General features: G+C 36.9%; 1 protein-coding gene across 3 annotated transcripts in view; it reads left to right on the top strand.

The window, feature by feature from the left end:
- SANBR (SANT and BTB domain regulator of CSR) overlaps positions 1–17,792 on the top strand; it is a 65,754-nt gene extending 47,962 nt beyond the window's left edge. For all 3 annotated transcript variants that reach the window (XM_059942710.1, XM_059942711.1, XM_059942712.1), the window contains 6 exons: positions 12,265–12,356; positions 13,628–13,656; positions 13,735–13,808; positions 14,293–14,381; positions 16,609–16,700; positions 17,589–17,792. In XM_059942710.1, coding sequence (XP_059798693.1) covers positions 12,265–12,356; positions 13,628–13,656; positions 13,735–13,808; positions 14,293–14,381; positions 16,609–16,700; positions 17,589–17,625 — 413 coding nt within the window. In that variant the 3' untranslated portion in view covers positions 17,626–17,792. The remainder of the gene's footprint in view (positions 1–12,264; positions 12,357–13,627; positions 13,657–13,734; positions 13,809–14,292; positions 14,382–16,608; positions 16,701–17,588) is intronic.
- Positions 17,793–22,848: the final 5,056 nt, after the last annotated feature.

Below are 22,848 nucleotides of genomic sequence, written 5' to 3'. Positions count from 1 at the left end.
TTTCTAAGATCTCATATAAATGGAATCATGAATAGCCTTTTGTGTCTGGCTTCTTTCACTTAGTATGATGTTTTTGAGATTCATCCATTTGTTGTGTGTATCAGTAGTTTGTTCCTTTTTATTGCAGAGTAGTGTTCCATTGTAGAAATATACCATAATCTGTTCATCCATCCACCATTTCATGGACATTTGGGTTCTTTTCAGTTCTTGGCTGTTACGAATAATGCTGCTGTGAACATTTGCGTAAAAGTCTGTGTGGACATATGTTTTCATTTCTCTTGGGTAGATACCTAGGAGTGGAATTGCTGGGTCACATGCTAAGTGTATGTTTAACTTTATAAGAAACTGCCAAACTGTTTTGCAAAGTGACTACCATTTTGCATCCCACCAGCAATGTATGAGAGTTCCAGTCACTACACATTTGTACCAATACTTGGTATTATTGTCGTTTTTTTTTAATATTAGGCATTCTAGTGCATGTGTAATTCTACACATCTTTTCATGTGCTTCTTGGTCATTTATATGTCTTTTTTGTGAAGTGTCTGTTTAAATCTTTGCCTTAAATCTTTTTTAATTGAATTGCTTGCCTTATTGAATTGTAAGAGTTCTTTATATATTTGTGGATACAAGTCCATATGTTTTGCAGATATTTTTCCCTAGTCTATGACTTGCCTTTTACTTTTATTAACATTGTCTTTTGAAAACAAAAGTTTTTAATTTTGTGAACTATGATTTTTTAGCTTTCCTTTTATGTTTCAGGCTTTACTAGCTAGGAAATCTTTGGCTACCCCAAAGTCACAAAGATTTTCTATGTTTTCTTTTAAAGGTTCTATGACTTTAGCTCTTATATTTAAGCATACAATCCCTTCCAGGTTAATTTTTGTGTGTGGTATGAGGTAAGAGTCAAGATTCCTTTTTTTTCCATAGGCATAGCCAGTTGTCCTAGTACCATTTGTTGAAAAGACTGTTCTTTCCCCATTGGATTACTTTAGCACCTTTGTTAAAGAATCAGTTGACCATTACATATGGATCTACTTCTGAACTTTGTTCTCTTCCATTGATTCTTCTGTCTTTACATCAGTATATCAATGTCACACTGTCTTAATTTTTGTAGTTTTCAGTGACTCTTGAAATCTAGTGGTGTGAGTCCTCCAAAACTGTTCTCTTGTCTTAGATTATTTTGGTATTTCTAGGTGCTTTGCTTTTCCTATACATTTTAGAATGAGTGTGGATATTTCTACACAGATATTGCTGGAATTTTTATTGGAATTGTGTTGAAGCTGTATGTTGCTCTTTTTTTTCCCAATGGCAAGTCTTCCAGTCCATGAACACGGACTGTCTCTCCATTTATTTAAGTCTTCTTTAATGTCTCTCAATCATGTTTTGTAGTTTCACTATGCAAACGTAACATCTTTTGTTAAATTTGTTCCTAAGTATTTTCTTATGCTTTTATAAATGGAAGTAGGTTTTTAAAATTTTCCAATTGTTCATTAATGGTAATATTGAAATACAGCTGGTCTTTGTATATTGACTTTGTATCCTATGACCTTGCTAAATTGACTTAATTTTTCTTTGCTTATTAGATTCCTTTCAGTATGTATGCCTTTTATCTCTTTGTCTTGCCTTTTTGCGTTGGTTAGGACCTGATGTTGAATAGAAGTGGTGAGAACAGACATCCTTGCCTTGTTCCTTATCTTAGGGGGAAAGCATTCAATCTTTATATTTGTAAAGATTTTTTTTTGATGTGGACCATTTTTAAAGTCTTTATTGAATTTGTTACAGTATTGCTTCTGTTTTATGTTTTGGTTTTTTTGGCCGCGAGGCTTGTGGGATCTTAGCTCATCGACCAGGGATCAAACCCACACCCTCTGCACTGGAAGGAGAAGTCTTAACCACTGGGACTCCAGGGAGGTCCCCTCAATCTTTAACCATTAAGTACGTAACGTTAGTTGTTGGCTTCTCATAAACGTCCTTTCTCAGGTTGAGGAGGTTCCTTTCTATTTCTAGTTTGCCACATGAATGGGTGTTGAATTTTGTCAAATGCTTTTTCTCCATCTCCTGAGATGATAATATAGTTTTTCTCCATTATTATATCAATATGATGAATTACATTGATTTTTCAAGTGTTACATCAGTCTTCCAAGGTAAACTCCACTTGGTCGTGAGGTGTTTTTCTCTTTACGTGTCACTGTATTGGACTTGCTTGTATTTTGTTAAAGATTTTTTGTTTGTGTTCATGAGGGATATTTGTCTGTAGTTTTTTTGTTATGTCTTCTTCAAGTTTGTTATCAAGTTAATACCTCATAAAATGAGTTGGAAAATGTTCACTTCTCTTTTCTGAAAGAATTTGTGTAGTATTTGTATTCTTTGTCCCTTAAAAGTGTGGTGAAATTCAGCAGTAAACTCATTTGGACCTGAAGTTTTCTTTATAGGAAGCTTTTTAATTATCAATTAAGGTCTTTAATTAATATAGTGCTATTCAGGTTTTCTATTTCTTCTTGAATGTTTTGATAATTTCTTTCAAGGAATGTGTCCATTTTATCCAAGTTGTCAAATTTATTGGCATAAAGTTGCTTATGGTATTTTCATATTATCCTTTTCTGTCTGAAGGATCTCTAGTGATGTCCCTCTTTCATTCCTGATATTGATAATTTGTGTTTTATCTCTTTTTCTTGGTCAGTTTAGCTAGGGGTTTATTAGTTTTATTGATCTTTTCAAGGAACCAGCTTTTGATTTCATTGACTTTCTCTATAGTTTGTCTATTTTATATTCCATTGATTTTCACTCTTATATTTACTATTTCCTTCCTTGTAATTACTTGGGACTTAATTTCCTCTTTTTTTTAGCTTCTTAAAGTGGAAACTTAAATCATTGGTTTTTTACTTCTTTTCTAGTATAAGCATTTAAAGCTACAAGGTTCACTCTAAGCAGTGCTTTTAAGTATTCACAGATTTTGATATATCTTTTTTTCATTTATATTCAGTACGAAATATTTTCTAATTTCCCTTATGATTTTGTCTTTGACCCATGTGTTGTTTAGTAATGTGTTTAATTTCCAAATATTTTCAAATTTTTCTGGATACTTTTCAATTGTCGGTTTCTAATTTAATTCCATCATGGTCGGAAAATGTACTCTGTGGTTTCATCTTCTAAATTTTATTGACACATGTTCCAGATGTGCATGAAAACAATGTGAATTCTGCTGTTATAGGTGGAGTAGTCTTTAAATGTAGGGTCAAGTTGGTTTGATTTTCTGGTACAAGTCTTCTCTAATCATATTCTGACTACTTGTTCTATCAATTACTAAGAGAGTAGTATTGAAATCTCAAGCTATGCTTGTTAATTTACGTATTTTTCCTTTCAAGTCTGTCAGTTTTTGCTTTGTGTATGTGTTACAGCTTTGTAATTAGGCACATATACATTTATAGTGTATTGACTCTTTTATCATGATGTACCCCTCCTTGTCTATAGTAAAACTGCTTGTCTTAAAGTCTGTTTTGTTTAATATTAACATAATCACTCTGGATTTTTTTTGTTTACCATTTGGATGACATATCTTTTTTCTATCCTTTTATTTTGAACTTCTTCATGTTTTTAAATTTAAAGTGTGGGGACTTCCCTGGTGGCGCAGTGGTTAAGAATCCACCTGCCAATGCAGGGGACACGGGTTCAAGCCCTGGTCCGGGAAGATCCCACATGCCGCGGAGCAACTAAGCCCATGCGCCACAACTACTGAGCCCGCGAGGCACAACTACTGAAGCCCGCGTGCCACAATTACTGAAGCCTGCGTGCCACAACTACGGAAGCCCTCACACCTACAGCCTGTGCCCCGCAACAAGAGACGCCACCACCATGAGAAGACCACACACCACAACGAAGAGTAGCCCCCACTCGCCTCAACTAGAGAAAGCCCACACACGCAACAACAAAGACCCAAACAGCCAAAAATAAATGAATAAATAAAATTTAAATTGTGTATCTTGTAGATAGCATATTGTTGGTAATTGCTTGTTTATCTAGTTTGACAATCTCTGCTTTTTTTTTTTTTTTTAAATTTTTGGCTGTGTTGGGTCTTCGTTTCTGTGCACGGGCTTTCTCTAGTTGTGGCGAGTGGGGGCTACTCTTCGTTGCAGTACGCGGCTTCTCATTGCGGTGGCTTATCTTGTTGCGGAGCACGGGCTCTAGGCACGTGGACTTCAGTAGTTGTGGCTCGTGGGCTCTAGAGCGCAGGCTCAGTAGTTGTGGAACATGGGCTTATTTGCTCTGTAGCATGTGGGATCTTCCCGGACCAGGGAACCTGTGTCCCCTGCATTGGCAGGCAGATTCTTAACCACTGCGCCACCAGGGAAGTCCAATCTCTGCATTTTGACTGGAACATTTATTCTATTTATATTTAATGTGTTTATTGATATGGTTGTATCAGGTCTGCCATTTTACTATTCATTTTCTAATTTTTTCAGATGTTTTGCTTCTCTGTTTAGCCTTTCCTGCTTTTTTTGTGCTAAGAAAATAATTTTAGGATATTATTTAAATTATTTTATTTGCTTTCCAGTTATATTCTTTGCATTTGTTCTAAAGATTACAACATGCCTCTTTAACCTATCACAGTCTACTTAAAGGTAATATGAATTATTCCAGGTAAAATAGAAGAACCTTAAAATAATATATAGTTCCATTTTCTTCCCCTTCTTTGTGCTATTATTGTCATATATATGTGTATATAAATATCATATATCATGATATACATATACATTTATGTAAATAAATGTATATTTTTGCTTTACACAGTTATATGTCATTTAGAGAAGAATAAAAGAAAATATATACAATTAGTCTTTTATATTTATCATTTGTCTCTGTGTCTTTGTTACCATCTGATGTTATTTTCTTTCATTCTGAAAGACTTCTTTCATTATTTCCTGTAGTGCAGGTATACTAGTGAATTCTCTTATTTTTTTTTTTTTTTTTTTTTTTTTTAATTTTTATTATTTATTTATTATGTTTATTTCTGGCTGTGTTGGGTCTTCGTTTCTGTGTGAGGGCTTCCTCCAGTTGCGGCGAGTGGGGGCCACTCTTCATCGCGGTGCGCGGGCCTGTCACTATCGCGGCCTCTCTTGTTGCGGAGCAGAGGCTCCAGACGCTCAGGCTCAGTAGTTGTGGCTCACGGGCCCAGTTGCTCCGCGGCATGTGGGATCCTCCCAGACCAGGGCTCGAACCCGTGTCCCCCGCATCGGCAGGCAGACTCTCAACCACTGCGCCACCAGGGAAGCCCTCTTATTTTTATTCATCTGAAAATGTCTTTATTTTATTTTTGTGGTGTTTTTTTTTAACATTTATCTATTTGGTTGCACTGGCTCTTAGTTGCGGCAGGCGGGCTACATAGTTGCGTCTCGAGGGCTCCTTAGTTGCAGCTCACTGGCTTCTTAATTGTGGCACATGGGCTCCTTAGTTGTGGCATGTGAACTCTAAGTTGAGGCATGTATGTGGGATCTAGTTCCCTGATCAGGGATCGAATCAGGGCCCTCTGCATTGGGAGCATGGAGTGTTAACCACTGTGCCACTAGGGAAGTCCCTTGCTTTTGTTTGTTTTTTTTTTATAAATTTATTTAGAGAGGGCAGACAGCAGAAGCAAGAAGAACTACAATCCTGCAGCCTGTGGAACAAAAACCACATTCACAGAAAGATAGACAAGATGAAAAGGCAGAAGGCTATGTACCAGATGAACGAACAAGATAAAACCCCAGAAAAACAACTAAATGAAGTGGAGATAGGCAACCTTCCAGAAAAAGAATTCAGAATAATGATAGTGAAGATGATCCAGGACCTTGGAAAAAGAGTGGAGGCAAAGATCAAGAAGATGCAAGAAATGTTTAACAAAGACCTAGAGGAATTAAAGAACAAACAAACAGAGATGAACAATACAATAACTGAAATGAAAAATACACTAGAAGGAATCAATAGCAGAATAACTGAGGCAGAAGAACGGATAAGTGACCTGGAAGACAGAATGGTGGAATTCACTGCTGTGGAACAGAATAAAGAAAAAAAAAAAAAAGAATGAAAAGAAATGAAGACAGCCTAAGAGACCTCTGGGACAACATTAAACGGAACAACATTCGCATTATAGGGGTCCCAGAAGGAGAAGAGAGAGAGAAAGGACCAGAGAAAATATTTGAAGAGATTATAGTCGAAAACTTCCCTAACATGGGAAAGGAAATAGCCACCCAAGTCCAGGAAGTGCAGAGAGTACGATACAGGATAAACCCAGGGAGAAACACGCCAAGACACATAGTAATCAAATTGGCAAAAATTAAAGACAAAGAAAAATTATTGAAAGCAGCAAGGGAAATACGACAAATAACATACAAGGGAACTCCCCTAAGGTTAACAGCTGATTTCTCAGCAGAAACTCTACAAGCCAGAAGGCAGTGGCATGACATATTTAAAGTGATGAAAGGGAAGAACCTACAACCAAGATTACTCTACCCAGCAAGGATCTCATTCAGATTCAATGGAGAAATCAAAAGCTTTACAGACAAGCAAAAGCTAAGAGAATTCAGCACCACCAAACCAGCCCCACAACAAATGCTAAAGGAACTTCTCTAAGTGGGAAACACAAGAGAAAAAAAAAGACCTACAAAAACAAACCCAAAACAATTAAGAAAATGGTAATAGGAACATACATATCGATAATTAACCTTAAACCTGAATGGATTGAATGCTCCAACAAAAAGACACAGGCTCACTGAATGGATACAAAAACAAGACCTGTATATATGCTGTCTACAAGAGACCCACTTCAGACCTAGGGACACATACAGACTGAAAGTGAGGGAATGGAAAAAGATATTCCATGCAAATGGAAATCAAAAGAAAGCTGGAGTAGCAACACTCATATCAGATAAAATAGACTTTAAAATAAAGAATGTTACAAGAGACAAGGAAGGACACTACATAATGATCAAGGGATCAATCCAAGAAGAAGACATAACAATTATAAATATATATGCACCCAACGTAGGAGCAGCTCAATACATAAGGCAACTGCTAACAGCTATAAAAGAGGAAATCGACAGTAACACAACAATAGTGAGGGACTTTAACACCTCATTTACACCATTGGACAGATCATCCAAACAGAAAATTACTAAGGAAACACAAGCTTTAAATGACACAAAAGACCAGATAGATTTAATTGATATTTATAGGACATTCCATCCAAAAACTGCAGATTACACTTTCTTCTCAAGTGCACATGGAACATTCTCCACGATAGATCACATCTTGGGTCACAAATCAAGCCTCAGTAAATTTAAGAAAATTGAAATCATATCAAGCATCTTTTCTGACCACAATGCTATGAGATTAGAAAACAATTACACAGAAAAAAACGTTAAAAACACAAACACATGGAGGCTAAACAATACATTACTAAATAACCAAGAGATCACTGAAGAAATCAAAGAGGAAATCAGAAAATACCTAGAGACAAATGACAATGAAAACACGACGATCCAAAACCTATGGGATGCAGTTCTAAGAAGTTTATAGCAATACAAGCCTACCTCAAGAAACAAGAAAAATCGCAAATAAACAATCTAACCTTACACCTAAAGGAACTAGAGCAAGAAGAACAAACAAAACCTAAAGTTAGCAGAAGGAAAGAAATCGTAAAGATCAGAGCAGAAGTAAATGAAATAGAGACAAAGAAAACAATAGCAAAGATCAATAAAACTAAAAGCTGGTTCTTTGAGAAGACAAACAAAATTGATAAACCATTAGCCAGACTCATCAAGAAAAAGAGGGAGAGGACTCAGATCAATAAAATTAGAAATGAAAAAGGAGAAATCACAACTGACACCGCAGAAATACAAAGGATCATAAGAGATTACTACCAGCAGCTCTATGCCAATAAAATGGACAACCTGGAAGAAATGGACAAATTCTTAGAAAGGTATAACCTTCCAAGACTGAACCAGGAAGAAATAGAAAATATGAACAGACCAATCACAAGTAATGAAAGTGAAACTGTGATTAAAAATCTTCCAACAAACAAAAGTCCAGGACCAGATGGCTTCACAGGTGAATTCTATCAAACATTTAGAGAAGAGCTAACACCCATCCTTCTCAAACTCTTCCAAACAATTGCAGAGGAAGGAACACTCCCAAGCTCGTTCTACGAGGCCACCAGCACCCTGATACCAAAACCAGACAAAGATACTACAAAAAAAGGAAATTACAGACCAATATTACTGATGAATATAGATGCAAAAATCCTCAACAAAATACTAGCAAGCAGAATCGAACAACACGTTAAAAGGATCATACACTGTGATCAACTGGGATTTATCCCAGGGTTGCAAGGATTCTTCAATATATGCAAATCAATCAATGTGATACACCATATTAACAAATTGAAGAATAAAAATCATATGATCATCAAAAAAAAACCTTTTAAATATTAACAAATAAAATCCAGTAAAAAAAAAAAAAGGTTAATATATCAAGTAATTGACCAAGTAATGTTTATATCAGGAATGCAAATTTGGTTTTACATTTGGAAATACATTTCACCATATTAACAGAATAAAGGAGAACATCCATATCATTGTCTAAAAAAAAATTTTATTAATTTTATTAATTTATTTTTGGCTATGTTGGGTCTTCGTTGCTGCTCACGGGCTTTCTGTAATTGTGGTGAGCAGGGGCTACTCTTCTTTGTGGTGCACGGGCTTCTCATTGTGGTGGCTTCTCTCTTGCAGAGCATGGCCTCTAGGCGCATGGGCTTCAGTAGTTGCAGTACGCGGCCTCAGTAGTTGTGGCTCCCGGGCTCTAGAGCACAGGGTCAGTAGTTGTGGCACATGGGCTTAGTTGCTCCGCGGCATATGGGATCTTCCTGGACCAGGGCTCGAACCCGTGTCCCCTGCATTGGCAGGCAGATTCTCAACCACTGCGCCACCAGGGAAGCCCCTTGCTTTTGGTTTTTTTTTTTTTTAATTTATTTATTTATTTATTTTTGGCTGCGTTGGGTCTTCGTTGCTGCACGCGGGCTTTCTCTAGTTGCGGCGAGCGGGGACTGCTCTTCGTTGCGGTGCATGGGCTTCTCATTGCGGCGGCTTCTCTTGTTGCAGAGCACGGGCTCTAGGCACGCGGGCTTCAGTAGTTGTGGCACGCAGGCTCAGTAGTTGTGGCTCACGGGCTCTATAGCGCAGGCTCAGTGGTTGTGGCGCACAGGCTTAGCTGCTCCGCGGCATGTGGGATCTTCCCGGACCAGGGCTCGAACCCGTGTCCCCTGCACTGGCAGGCGGATTCTTAACCACTGCGCCACCAGGGAAGTCCCTGCTTTTGTTTTTGAAGTACAGTTTTCTTGATATGTAATTCTTTGTTAATAACTGTTTTTTCTTTTAGCACTTTAAATGACGTTTCAATGTCTTCTGGCCTTGATTGTTTCTGATGAGAAGTCAGTCATTTTGATAAAATTGGTCTCATATATCTCATTCTTTTTCCTTGTTTTTTACAGAGGCTAAAATTTCCAGTGGTGGTAGTTTTCATTCTTGTCTTGTTCTTTATTCAATGATAATGCCTTTAGTGTTTAACCATTAAACATAATATTGGCCAGAGTTAAAAAATAAATATATGTCATTTCAGTGTCTTCTGGCCTCCACTGTTTCTGATGAGAAGTCAGTCATTGTGATAAAATTGTTCCCCTCTGTATGTAATGTGCACTTTTAATCATGCTGCTTTACAGATTTTCTTTTTATCTTTAACTTTTAGAAGCTTAACTATGATATGCCTAGATGTGACTTTCTTTGTGTTTATCTTACTTGGGATTTGTTGACCTTCTTGAATCTGTAAATTAATGTTATCTTACAATCGTTATTTCTTTATGTTTTTTGCCGCTTTCTCTCAGTCGTTTTCTGGAGCTCCAGTACACCTATGACCTTTTGATAACTTCACATTCACTGATTCATTTTTCTGCCATTTCACATTTTCTTTTGAGCCCATCTGGTACATTTTTTCATTTCAATTATTGTGCCTTTCAGCTCTAGAATTTCCCCCTGGTTCTTTCATACTTTATGTTTCTCTGTTGAGATTCTCTATGTGCTTACTCAATACTACCATTTTTCCTTTGAACATATTTATAATAGTTGCTTTGAAGTTATTGTCTCCTAAGTCCAACATGCTGGCCCTCTCAAAATCAGTTGCTATTGACTGTTTCTTTTCTGAGTGTTTTCTGTTTCTTTTCTTTTCACTTTCTTTATCTCATAACTTTTCAGTGAAAACTGGACATCGTACATTATCTTTGTGCAACTCTGAAATCTCTTTTGTTCTTCTGAGGATTGTTGGGATTTTTGTTCTAGTAAGCAATTAACCTGCCGGAGCCAAACTGCAAAATCCGTCTCCTGGCTGGTATGCAGTGGATGGTGTTTTTCATAGGTTTTTTGGCTGCTGACTGCTACTACGTTAGCCTGCCCCCCGCCAGGGGCCACACCAGCCTGTGTAATTTAGTAGTCAGCCAAGGATTTGGACAGAATTTATATTCAGATTTGGGGGCTCACCTGCTTAGTGGTTTCCTTGCTTTTTGGGTTCCCTCCTAGATTCCTACTTCTTTTCCCAGTTCCCAAGTCTGACCTCTGATACCTCAAGCCTATAAGACTCTTAGAAGCTCAAGCTAAAGGCAGTTCGGGGAAATCATTCAGTCAGAAGGCACAAGAAACTCCCACATCTCACAAAGAACAGTTCTGTCTTGCAAGGATCAACACCCCACCCTAGTTTCTGCTTGCCTTTTTAGCTGGGCTTCCTCGGGTCTCCCATATACCTGCAGAGTTTAACACTCAGCTAGAAATTTGGGCGTAGTTTATACTCACATTTTAGACCTCAAGTCTCTTTCTTCCTTCCATATTTTCCCCTTTAAATTTCCAGCTTCTTGGGGATTCCCTGGCAGTCCAGTGGTTAGGACTCCACGCTTCCACTGCAGGGAGCATGGGTTCAATCCCTGGTCAGGGAACTAAGATCCCACAAGCCACGTGGCACGGCCAAAAAAAAAAATTCCAGCTTCTCTGTTGCTTCGAACTTTATCATCTTCTCCCTAGAACTCAAGGCTGTAATTTTCCTCCCTGAACTGGGGAGGTGGGGAGGTGCCCTCAGACAAGAAAGCCACAAACTCACAGTTCTTAGCTCGTGCATCTTTCAAACGTAAACATTGAACTTTCTATCTTCCTTTGACTATTCCCCAGTACCTGCAGATGGTTGTTTATAATATTTTTGTTCTGTTTTTAGGGAAGGAATTGTCCAACCTTTTCACACTGCCATTATCATATGTCCCACCCTATCATGGCTTTTAGAAATTTTATAACTTAAATCTCCCACTTTAACAAAGAGACACGTCAGGGGCTCAGGGTTTGCCAGCAGGCAAATAAATCTATCCAGATTATTGATGTTGTGTTGTCTTTATTCTGTTATCTTCAAAATTATCTTCTATGTAGCACATTTTACAGGTTTTTCATTTATGGTAGTGATAAAGTTTCCCTTTTAAGATAGAGCAAAAAGTGTGAAGGTGGTGTACAAATAATTGACATTTGGGAAACAATGATCTAATGTGCTATTCTTAACCTTCAAACATTGTTTTTAGAGAAATATTTCTTTCCCCTCCCTCTTTTTTGCCTCTCTCCTTTCTCCACTAAACTGTCAGCCAGAGTAAAGCAGAATACTGACTGCAGGAATGCCTTAGTTTCAAATATACTTTGTCCCAGATCTGGTTCTTCACAAGATCATTTATGTTCTACCTCCATTTTTACCTTCATAGCCCACCTCCTGCATGAACAAAAGACATTTTAAAGATTTTTTGTGAGCTCTTCTCTCCTCCCATTCTCAGATTGTGTTTTTCTGGGTTATAGTTATTTTTTATATAAAAAATTTGGAATTAGGAGGTGTGACTCCACTGTCAAATTAGATTCAGAGAAAGAAATATGGAAAATTTCCCCAACATTTTTCTGTATTTAATTTCACTGGCACTTGGAATTCATTGCCCTCATTTTTTCTGCAAAGATTTTTACCAAGTAGAAAGAAGAAAAGTAATTAAAATGAACCTCTGTAAAGCACTTTTAGTTTGATTTCTCCATATATTTACTTTTTATCCCAAGGTAATTTGTTAGTTTTTAAAAACAATGTTTTATTTTTCAGTGGTTTTATTGTTTGAATGTGACAAGTGCATGGGAAAAGTATATGGGACTTATGCTCATAACATTGACCTTCTGTTATCAGGGAAAAAGGAGAAGCCAAAGAAATTCACTAAACAACCAAAAAAGCAGATGTCTTCACCCTGTGGTCAGAAGAAAGAAAAGGCATTGGAGAAGGTAACACTAAATTATCTATTACTATTCTAAAGTTCATATTGAGAAATAAGCAGGTACAGCCAGGAAAAATTCGAAAAAGAAGAGTAATGAGTGTCACAGTGGAATGCTAGCAGTGTAAAAATGAGTGAAGAATCACTATAAAGACCGAGATTAAAGATCTCTAAGGTATATTGACACATGAAAAAAGGAAAGTGAGTTTGGGAGAGAGAAATTAGGGGTTTGGGATTAGCATATACAAACTACTACTATATATAAAATAGATAAACAACAAGGTCCTACTGTATAGCACAGGGAATTATATTCAATGTCTTGTAATAAACTATGATGGAAAAGAATGTGAAAAAGAACATATATATATATATATATATATATATATATATATATATATATATATATATAAATAAAACTGAATCACTTTACACCAGAAACTAATACAACATTGTAAAGTAACTATACTTCAATTAAAAAAAAAAGAAAAAAGGAAAAGTGCAGAGCAGTATGTATAGTGGCATATTATGCTACCATTTGTGTAGAATAGATGAAGGAATATATATGAATTTTCTTGTATATCCATAAAATATCTGTGGAAAGCTATACAAGAAATTGATAAAATTATTTGCCTCTAAGGAAGGGAACTGAATGTCTGGGGGACAGAGGCTTTCTACTGTATGTGCTGTTTGTACTTCTTGAATTTTGAACCAGTATTACGTACTCAAAAAATAAGTAGGCTTTAAATTTTTAAAATAAATATTTTATGACCTTTTAAAATTATTCTTATTTCCCCATGCCTTCAAAGGAAGGAGTAAAAAGCCAGGTAGGAATAAGAGAACAGTATAACTACAGTTGGCTAAAAGAGAAACTATAGATTCTAAAAATGTGTGAAAAGCTGGAGTTCAAACAAGTTCCACACAATATATGTTGGACGGGTTGTACGTTCATCTCCATGTTAAGGACCAGAGGCACAGAATGAGTGAATTCTAAAAGATTGCATAGAGGTGGGGGGCTTCCAGGTCAGACAAATAAAACTGGGTTCAAATTCTAGGTCTGTTTCTCTGTGGACAAGTTTCTTAACTTCTCTGAAGCTGTTTATTATAGAGATAATAGTAGCACCTATCTCACATGGTAGTTGCAAGGCTTCAGTGAAAGAATGCTTGTAACGCTCTTGGTACAGTATCTTTCACCCAATAAATGTAAACTCTTTTTGTATTACCTATAACGCTAATCAGTAAATATGTTCTAATTGGGCCTTAATGTTGTCTACTTTTTTTTAGTCAACTTCTAGAGATGTGTCTCCTTTCATGTGAGTATTGCTCCTTAATCCAGTCAGATGTTCACTGTAAAAGCATCAGTGCTGATTTTTGTTTAATTTTTTCAATAGTGTGAGTATGCAGAAGAATAAGTGGGATGCCACAAGATCCTTGAGATTCAACCAAGATGCGCAAAGAGAAGATGGTAAGTTTTATTATTTGTGTAATGTACAAATTAGGTCTAAATAGCAATGACAGGAATCTTTTATTTTATGAAGTATGCTGAATAGCTTTAAAGATTCCAACTGGAATAAGGCCCAGAATTAGCACATTCCCTTAGGCATCAACCAGAGTTTCATTACTAGACAATCCCAGTAGATAATATGTTGTTTTATGTATCTGTCATTTTGAGACCTCTCAGACTGACTTTCACCCACTACTTCCACTCTCAAGAAGGCTGAATATGTCTTAGGCTGACTTACAGTAATGTTAAAAGCTGCACAGTTATCTGTATATGAGCCATTTTGCCACTTGCAGCCTAAAATACTTCAAAGATAAATAGGTGTATGTGTCTATAAATAATATCCAATGATATTTTCATAAACTCTTGATGATTGCAATCTTCTTTAAGAAATAAAAGTAATAAAACATCCTCATAAAAAGTAAGGTTTATTAATTTTTACCTTCAGATCAACGGCGGATGTCTGAAATTACAGGGCACCTAATAAAGATGAGATTGGGTGATCTGGACCGAGTCAAGTCAAAGGAAGCAAAAGAAGTAAGAATTATTTACTCGTGTACTGTGCTTGCTTGGATATGCCTTCCTACTTTATTTTCATCATAAGTATAAAGATGCTTTATAATTTTAAAAGAATAAATTTTTTATGTCTTTTTAAAAAATTTTTTTTCCTTTTTTTAATTTTTTATTTTTTTAATTTATTTATTTATGGCTGTGTTGGGTCTTCATTTCTGTGCGAGGGCTTTCTCTAGTTGCAGCAAGCGGGGGCCACTCTTCATCGCGGTGCGCGGGCCTCTCACTATCGCGGCCTCTCTTGTTGCGGAGCACAGGCTCCAGACGCGCAGGCTCAGTAATTGTGGCTCACGGGCCTAGTTGCTCCGCGGCATGTGGGATCTTCCCAGACCAGGGCTCGAACCCGTGTCCCCTGCATTGGCAGGCAGATTCTCAACCACTGCGCCACCAGGGAAGCCCTTTTATGTCTTTTTATATTCTGTACCAGTTAGCCTGTTTGTTCACGTAAGTTTTTCACCACCTCTTACAGTCCATAGGTCCTCTCTATAACACACATAGTAAAGTACGTTGTTACTGAAAGTGTAATGTCCAACCAAGAGCAGATTAACTCTGCACTGCAGACTGTCCAGAGGGTGACCCCCTGGAAGTTGCTAATTTTCATCAACTCTGCATGCAGTGCTTAGACATTATCTTTAAAATAAGATGTTATCTTGCTGAAAATGATCACAAGAAATACCTGTACTCTTACGGAATTACATGTTAGTCATAACATTATGTATCATCATTAGTACCAGTATTATGTATTCACAGTTACACTTGCCCCTAATTCTTTTATTTAAAAATTTACTGCCCTACAAGAAGAAAACACAGGAAAAAAATCTTTATCACCATGGGTTAGGCAAGTATTTCTTAGCTACCACACCAAAAGCATTATCCATAAAAGGAAAAAATTGGCAAATTGGACTTCATCAAAATTTAAAGCTTATTTTTGAAAGACATTATTAAGAGAACGAAAAGACAAGCCATAAACTATGAGAATATATGTGTAAAATATTTATCTGGTAAAGGATTTGTATCCAAAATATATAAAGAATTCTCAAAACTCAATAATAAAATAAACAATCCAGTGACAATAAGTGGGCAAAAGATTAATCATACACTTCAGAAAGAAGGGATATAGGTGGCAAATAAGCACAGGAAAAGATGCAACAACATTAGTCATTAGGGAAATGTAAATTAACACCTCAACAAGATACCACTATACACCCACTAGAATGCCTAGAAAAGTTTTGTTTTGTTTTGTTTTGTTTTGGCTGCATTGGGTCTTCGTTGCTGCGCGCGGGCTTTCTCTATTTGTGTCGTGCGGGGGCTCTTCTTCGTTGTGGTGTGTGGGCTTCTCATTGCGGTGGTTTCTCTTGTGTGGAGCGCATGGGCTCTAGGCGTGCAGGCTTCAGTAGTTGTGACTTGAGGGCTCTAGAGCACAGGCAGGCTCAGTAGTTGTGGCACACGGGCTTAGTTGCTCTGCAGCTAAAAAAGTTTTTTAAATATGCTGGCAAGAATATAGAGCAACTGGAACTCTCGTATATAGCTAGTAAGGATGCAAAAGGGAATGGCTACTTGGGAAAACAGTTTAGCTGTTTCTTATAGCATTAAATGTTTACTCACCATACAGATCATTTCACACATATCTTTACAGTGGCTTTATTTAGAATTGCCAAGAGCTAGAAACAACCCAAATGTTCTTTACATGATAAATGAGTAAGACTGTAGAATAGATAAAAAGAATGAGCTATTGATACATGTTGCAACATAGATGAATATCCTACACATTATGCTAAGCAAAGGGAGCCAGATTCAAAAGGCTACAGACTGTATGATTCTATTTATATAATGTTCTGGGAAATGCAAAAGTATAGGGACATAAAACAAGTCAGTGGTTGCCAGGAATGGGTAGTGTCAAATCGTTGGACTTAAAAGGGGCACAAGGGGATTTTCTTGGGGTGTTTGAACTGTTTTATGTCTCCATTATGAGTGGTTACACAACTGTATGCACTTGTCAAAACTCAGAACAGTGCACTAAAATGGGTGAATTTTACTTATATAAAATAATAAAAATAAATTGTAACTCAGAGCCTGAATTTAAAAAATCAAAATAAAATTACTTCTAAGTTAACAAGTAATGCCATTTCAATAAAGCAGAGCTTCTACTGGTTCCTTAACGATAATAACTTAATTTTTCTCCTTTACTCTGCAGTTTGCAGGAGGTATTTATTCCAGGCTTGAAGCACAAATCAAGGCCTCAGTGCCAGTCAATGCACGGCAAAGCAGCTCAGAGAAAAACACAAGGTGAATCAGCATAAATGAATTCAGAATGCCACTAGCTTTGAAGTGATTTTTTTTTTTTTTTTGGAAAAATCATATGAACACTAGAAGCACATAATTTGAGTTTGGTTTTATTTTGTTTCAGGGATTTGATCATCAAGACATTAATTAGAACCAGATTTTAACTTAAAAGTTAAGACTTTAAAAGGTCATGATCACAAAATTTAATGAAAGTATACTTTTTTTAAAGTTTTTTGTTTATTGAGTCAGCTCCGTTCTGATCCAACTGTGATAAAAATGTAAGCTATAGTGTGAATTAGCAGAATTTTTATACTATTTGTAGATAATATATTACTACTTTATATAAATCATTGAAACCTTTCTTGTTTCTTGTTCTATCTCTCTTAATAAAATCTAATTTGTATGTTCTGTGTCATTTTACAGCACAGATTTTCTTTGAAAGATTAACAGTAACTGAGATTTGATTATTAATACTACAGATCCAAATGCCTTATCTGCAATTCTGAAATCCAGAAAGCTCAGAAAGCCAAAAGCTTTTTTCATACATTTGTGGCAACTCAAGCCTGACCTGAGCTACTGTGGTACTATTTATAGTTTTTATTTATCCCACTTAATGTAAATGCTCATTTGTTTCACTGAAGAAGTATTAATGTGTTTGGTTGTGGGGCACTGCTCCAGATTCATGATATACAATATATGTACATATTATTTCCCCCAAATTAAAAAATATCTGAATTCCAAAACACATCTCCAAGAATTTTTGAAAATGGATTATGGAGCTACATGAAGTTTCATTAAACTTTGACACTGTCAAGCAAACATGACCTAAAGCAGTGGCAACTTATTGTTTTAGAAGCACCTCTGACCTTCTTTTCTGTTTAAAAAATCTAGGTCTAAAAGTCGTTTTGGTCAAGGTCGGCCTGCGTAAAGCACCTTAAAATATTACTAAGAAGACAGAAGACTCACCTCTGGACATTTGAAATTGCTCATCACTTCTTGAAGGTCTTCAGAACGATGACTTCTAAATGTTTTAAGTTATTTATTAATTATTCTTGCAAGCCACATAAATCGTAGTGCTAAGGGAAATATATAGTTAGGTCTTATGAAATCTAATTGTAAATATGAAACTTCTTAAACCTAATTTTCCTTTGGTGTGATGCTAGGCTATGTAGAAAATTAGTATTTACAAATTTGCATAGTTAAGGCTCCTAGTATTTGTTATCCTTTATTTATTTGAAAGAGAAGAGGTCTAAACTCTCAAGTAGCTAAGAGTTTTTTAAGACCTTAAAAATTAGGGGAACACAGCTGGTAGTGGTATGGTACATGTGCACTAATTATAGTATGTCTTTTGGGCTGTAGATCTTGGGATAGCACTGAGAACTGCAATTTGTGTGATGAAATTTCCAGTGATGCTAATTTTAAGTTTGCATGACTATTAAGGAGTTACAGATCTCAAGACTGCATTAAATAAATTTTCAAGATGAAGTATTCCTGTGTTGGGCAGAAGCCTTAATTTTTTTCAGCATTATTCCATAGAAAGCACAATGTTAATCCAACTCTTTTTTTTTTTTAGTTGTGTTTTTTTGTTGTTGGTTTGTTTTTTTTTAGTTTTTAGTAGTTATTATTGGTCATCTGAGCTGGAATTACTGATTATTACCTCTTTCTTCTGTGAAGCTAGTACCATTCTGAATTTGTTAAAATAACCGTTGATAACTTTAAAGCTAGTAAATCATTTCAGTTGTATGAGACACCCTCTGTACAGTTCTCAGGGCACTAAAACTCAACCATATTTCTATAGCCATTCGAATAGCCCCTTAAAACAGTTATAATTAGTTATTACTTTAGAGATGTCTAGAAGGAAATATTCCCAAATACATTTGATGGATGAAAAATTGCATATATTTAAGAAAAATCAAAATCAAATTCTATTCTATAGATCATGTCTTAATTTTCTAACCAAGCAGAAAGAGTGCTCAGGGAAAATTTGTTCCAAACCATAAGCATATAAAAATTATGTGTTTGGAAATTACTTATATGTAGGTCTCTGAAAAACTTTAAGATGCACTGTTTCTATTTTTAGTCTTCCTTTGCCTTATAATTGAAATTTCTTCAAATTAGAGAACAGACTTTAATAGTGTATGACAGAACAGCAATTTCTATTGAAATGTCCAAGTGTTACACTCAGTTTAGACATACAGAAATCATTATTTTTAATGAGTGTTTTAGTTGGTAAGTGAAGCTAGATTTTATTTGATGTTATATGTATGGCTTTGCCAAGATTTTTGAACTTCTGTTTGGAAATTTTGTTGCAGTCGATATATTTTTCAATTGTTTGATATTTTTGAAACAGATTATAAAATTTTTATTTTCAAAAGAAAATGTTTTATACTACATGATCTGTATGCCCTGTTAAATACCAGCGTCTTGTTTAGTTTACTCTGATCAAAAGGGTTTAGGTTTGTACATGTTCTACAGTGCTGTGACAGTCACAATTAAAAGAGGAAAATATGCTCATTTGATTTTTAACTGATGGTAACAAGGCAAATTACTTCTCCCCTGGGGGGACTGTACCGCTGAATTTTTACAAACAGAATTTATCAGAATTTGATTTTCTTCAGAATGTGCTTTTAATTTTGTGGACGTCTGTAATTCAAGCACAGGTACCACAAACATTTTAATCAAACTCGTAATAGCATTTGTTTTGCCAAATACTTTGAGGTTTTATCTTCCATTAATTCTGAATTCACATTTATTTAATTGAAATAAACATTAATGACAAAAGTTGTTTGCAAAGTCCCTTGATCTGAATCATTCCATCTTCTCAAAAATGTTCGGATGGGCTCTAGATCACAGGTTTTCATGGAAGAGGTGAACTTTGTAAATTTTAAGGTTGTTTTAAATGAGATTATCCTGGTAAAGATTCAACAAAACATTTAAGGGTAAAATACTGCAGAAAAGATAATTTGGTAACAGTGCTGATTCCATACTGTTGGGTCATTTTGTTATTGTCCTTCTTCAGAACACTCAGCCAGGTATTGTGAGATATGCTAAGTGCTTTGGAAGCTGAGGCTGAAGCCCTATCATGCTAATCTGCCACAGGCAAATCTTAGTATAAAAACAAACAAACAAACAAAAACCCTTTTATCTCCAGTACCTCGAGTTAATTCTTCAACCCTCAACTATTCCTTAAAGAACTATTATGAACCTCACCTTTTCACACGGCTCAGTTAAAAGGCACTGGGAATACCTAGCCAGTCCAATTCTTTTTTAAAATTTATTTATTTATTTATTTTTGGCTGCGTTGGGTCTTTGTTGCTGCGTGCGGGCTATCTCTATTTGTGGCAAGCGGGGGTTACTCTTCGTTGCAGTGCGGTGGCTTCTCTTTGTTGCGGAGCATGGGCTCTAGGCGCGCAGGCTCAGTAGTTTTGGCTCACGGGCTCAGTAGTTGTGGTGCACGGGCTCTAAAGCGCAGGCTCAGTATTTGTGGCACATGGGCTTAGTTGCTCCGCAGCATGTGGAATCTTCCCGACCAGGGCTCGAACCCGTGTCCCCTGCATTGGCAGGTGGATTCTTAACCACTGCGCCACCAGGGAAGTCCTTAGCCAGTTCAATTCTAATTGGCTAACTCTCTCATTTAAAGCTGATCTATCGGGGAGGATGATATGGGGATAATATTATTTCCACTTTTATAGGACTGTTGCGGGGGCGGGTAAATGATTTAGAGATCTAAAACAATTAGCACAGTATTTTCTGGCTAATCGTAAGGCCTCCAGAAATGTTAACTATTATTATTGTTGCACTGTGGGATCTTAGTTCCCTGACCAGGGATTAAACCCAGGCCCTTCGCAGTGAGAGTGTGGAGTCCTAACCACTGGACCACCAGGGAATTCCGTTATTTTAATATTTGGGAAGTGCCCTTAAAAGTCTTTAAGATGGGAGATTGATATCCCTCTTCCTGTAACTTGAGTTGCTAAGACTGATGTGTGTTTGTTTAATGCAAGAAAGAAAAGAGGCACATAATAGTTCAGTGGTTGCTGTGACATCGTTTGTTACTTCGTTATACTAAACCTCTTGCCTTATTTAAGCAGTACAAACAGGATTTGTAGGAAGAGGTAGGAAAACTATTTCCTGCTATGTGGTGGTGAGTGACCTGGGCTGTCTTCAGAGAGGTTTACTGAAGGAGAGAGTGAGGCTGCAGCATGGTCTTATAGCAGCTCTCCTTCCAAGATTATCTTTCCTTGAGAAAACGTAGCTAGTTTCGCTTTTACTACTTGTCTATGACAAGAGTAGTTCTTATCAAACTGTGGAAGAGTGGTTGCTAAATTAGTAGCTGCTGAGAATGCTGCTAGCTCTCTTAAGTACCTTATCTCCTTCAGTCTCACAATAAACCCCCAAATCGGGTATTATCCCCATTTTATAGGTGGAGAAGAAAGTTCAGGGAGCTAAAGTAATCCGCACACTGGGATTGAAGTCTAGGCCTATCAGCACATTCCAACACCTTGAAACAATTTTACCTTGGATTACCTGAAACATTTTCTCTTAGAGTGCCTCCTGGCTCACTGGCAGCTCCTTCAAACTGAAAACAGGTGATCCCAGCTCACTCCCTGTGGTTCTAGCCTTGTTTATCCAAGTGCCTACTTGACATTTGTATTTGGAATATCAGTAGGTGTCTCCAACTTAACATAATAAAAGCAGGACTTGTGTTATATCTCCCCAACCCACCACCAACTCCCTGCTCGTTCAGTAAATGGCACTACTGCCCACTCAAGTGCACAAGCCAAATGTTTAGAAATTCCTCATAATTCCTCTTTTTCCTTCACTCCCCACATCCAATTCATCGGCAAGTCTGACATAAAACCTACATCCATTTGCTTCCCTCCATCGCCATAATCCATCACTCCAAGTTATTAACATCTCCAAGCCTCCTAAGTGATTCCAGCTCCCACTCTAACCTCTATTATTCACAAAGCAACTACAGTAATTTTGAAATGTGAATCAGATCACATCACACTCCAGTAGCACCTCATCAAACCTAGAATAAAATCCTACTTCCATTGCCCGGGTTTACAAAGTCCCACACAGCCTAGCCCCTGGTTGCCTCTCAATCTCCTTTCCCCTCTTGCTACTACATTCCAGTCACATGGCCTACCTGGTCCTCCAATAAGTAAGCTCATTCCCACCATTTAGCTCCTTCACATTACTGTTCCCACTGTCTAGAAGCCTTCTTATTATAATTCAGATTTTAGGTTAGATGTCATTTCCTCACAGGAGGCATTTCCATGTACCCAATCTAAAGTAGCTACCCAAGTCACTCTCATTACACCATCATAGTTTATTTCTGTACAAATCACAAATCTGACATTATTACATCATTATTTTTTTCTTTTTTTTCTTTAAGTCTTTATTGAATTTGTTACAATATGGCTTCTGTTTTATGTTTTGGTTTTTTGGCCCCTAGGCATGTGGGATCCCGACCAGGGATTGAACCCGCACCCCCTGCACTGGAAGGCAAAGTCTTAACTACTGGACCACCAGGGAAACCCCTTCTTTCTTTCTTTTTTGTCTGTCGGTTTGCAATTTGTCTTCCATGCTAGAAAATGAAATGCATCCAAATAGGAAAAGAAGTAGGGCTTCCCTGGTGGCGCAGTGGTTAAGAATCCGCCTGCCAATGCAGGGGACACGGGTTCAAGCCCTGGTCCGGGAAGATCCCACATGCCGCGGGGCAACTAAGCCTGTGTGCCACAACTACTGAGCCTGCGCTCTAGAGCCCGCGAGCCACAACTACTGAAGCCCATGCGCCTAGAGCCCGTGCTCTGCAACAAGAGAAGCCACCGCAATGAGAAGCCCACGCACCGCAACAGAGAGTAGCCCCCACTGACCGCAACTAGAGAAAGCCCATGCACAGCAACGAAGACCCAACGCAGCCAAAAATAAATAAATAAAATAAATTTTAAAAAAAGTAAAACCATATCTATTCACAGATGACATGATCTTGTATATAGAAAATCCCAAGAAATCCACTAAAAAACTATTAGAACATATAATTAAGTTCAAGATTTCAGGATATACAATCAATATACAAAAATCAATTTATTTCTATATACTAGCAATGAAAAATATAAATATTAAATTTTTAAAAATTCCCTTTACA

This window comes from Balaenoptera ricei, chromosome 13 (assembly GCF_028023285.1).
Source record: "Balaenoptera ricei isolate mBalRic1 chromosome 13, mBalRic1.hap2, whole genome shotgun sequence".
NCBI lineage: Eukaryota > Metazoa > Chordata > Mammalia > Artiodactyla > Balaenopteridae > Balaenoptera > Balaenoptera ricei.
The sequence above is the reverse complement of the archived record's forward strand: the minus strand, read 5'-3'. Positions and strand labels throughout refer to the sequence as shown.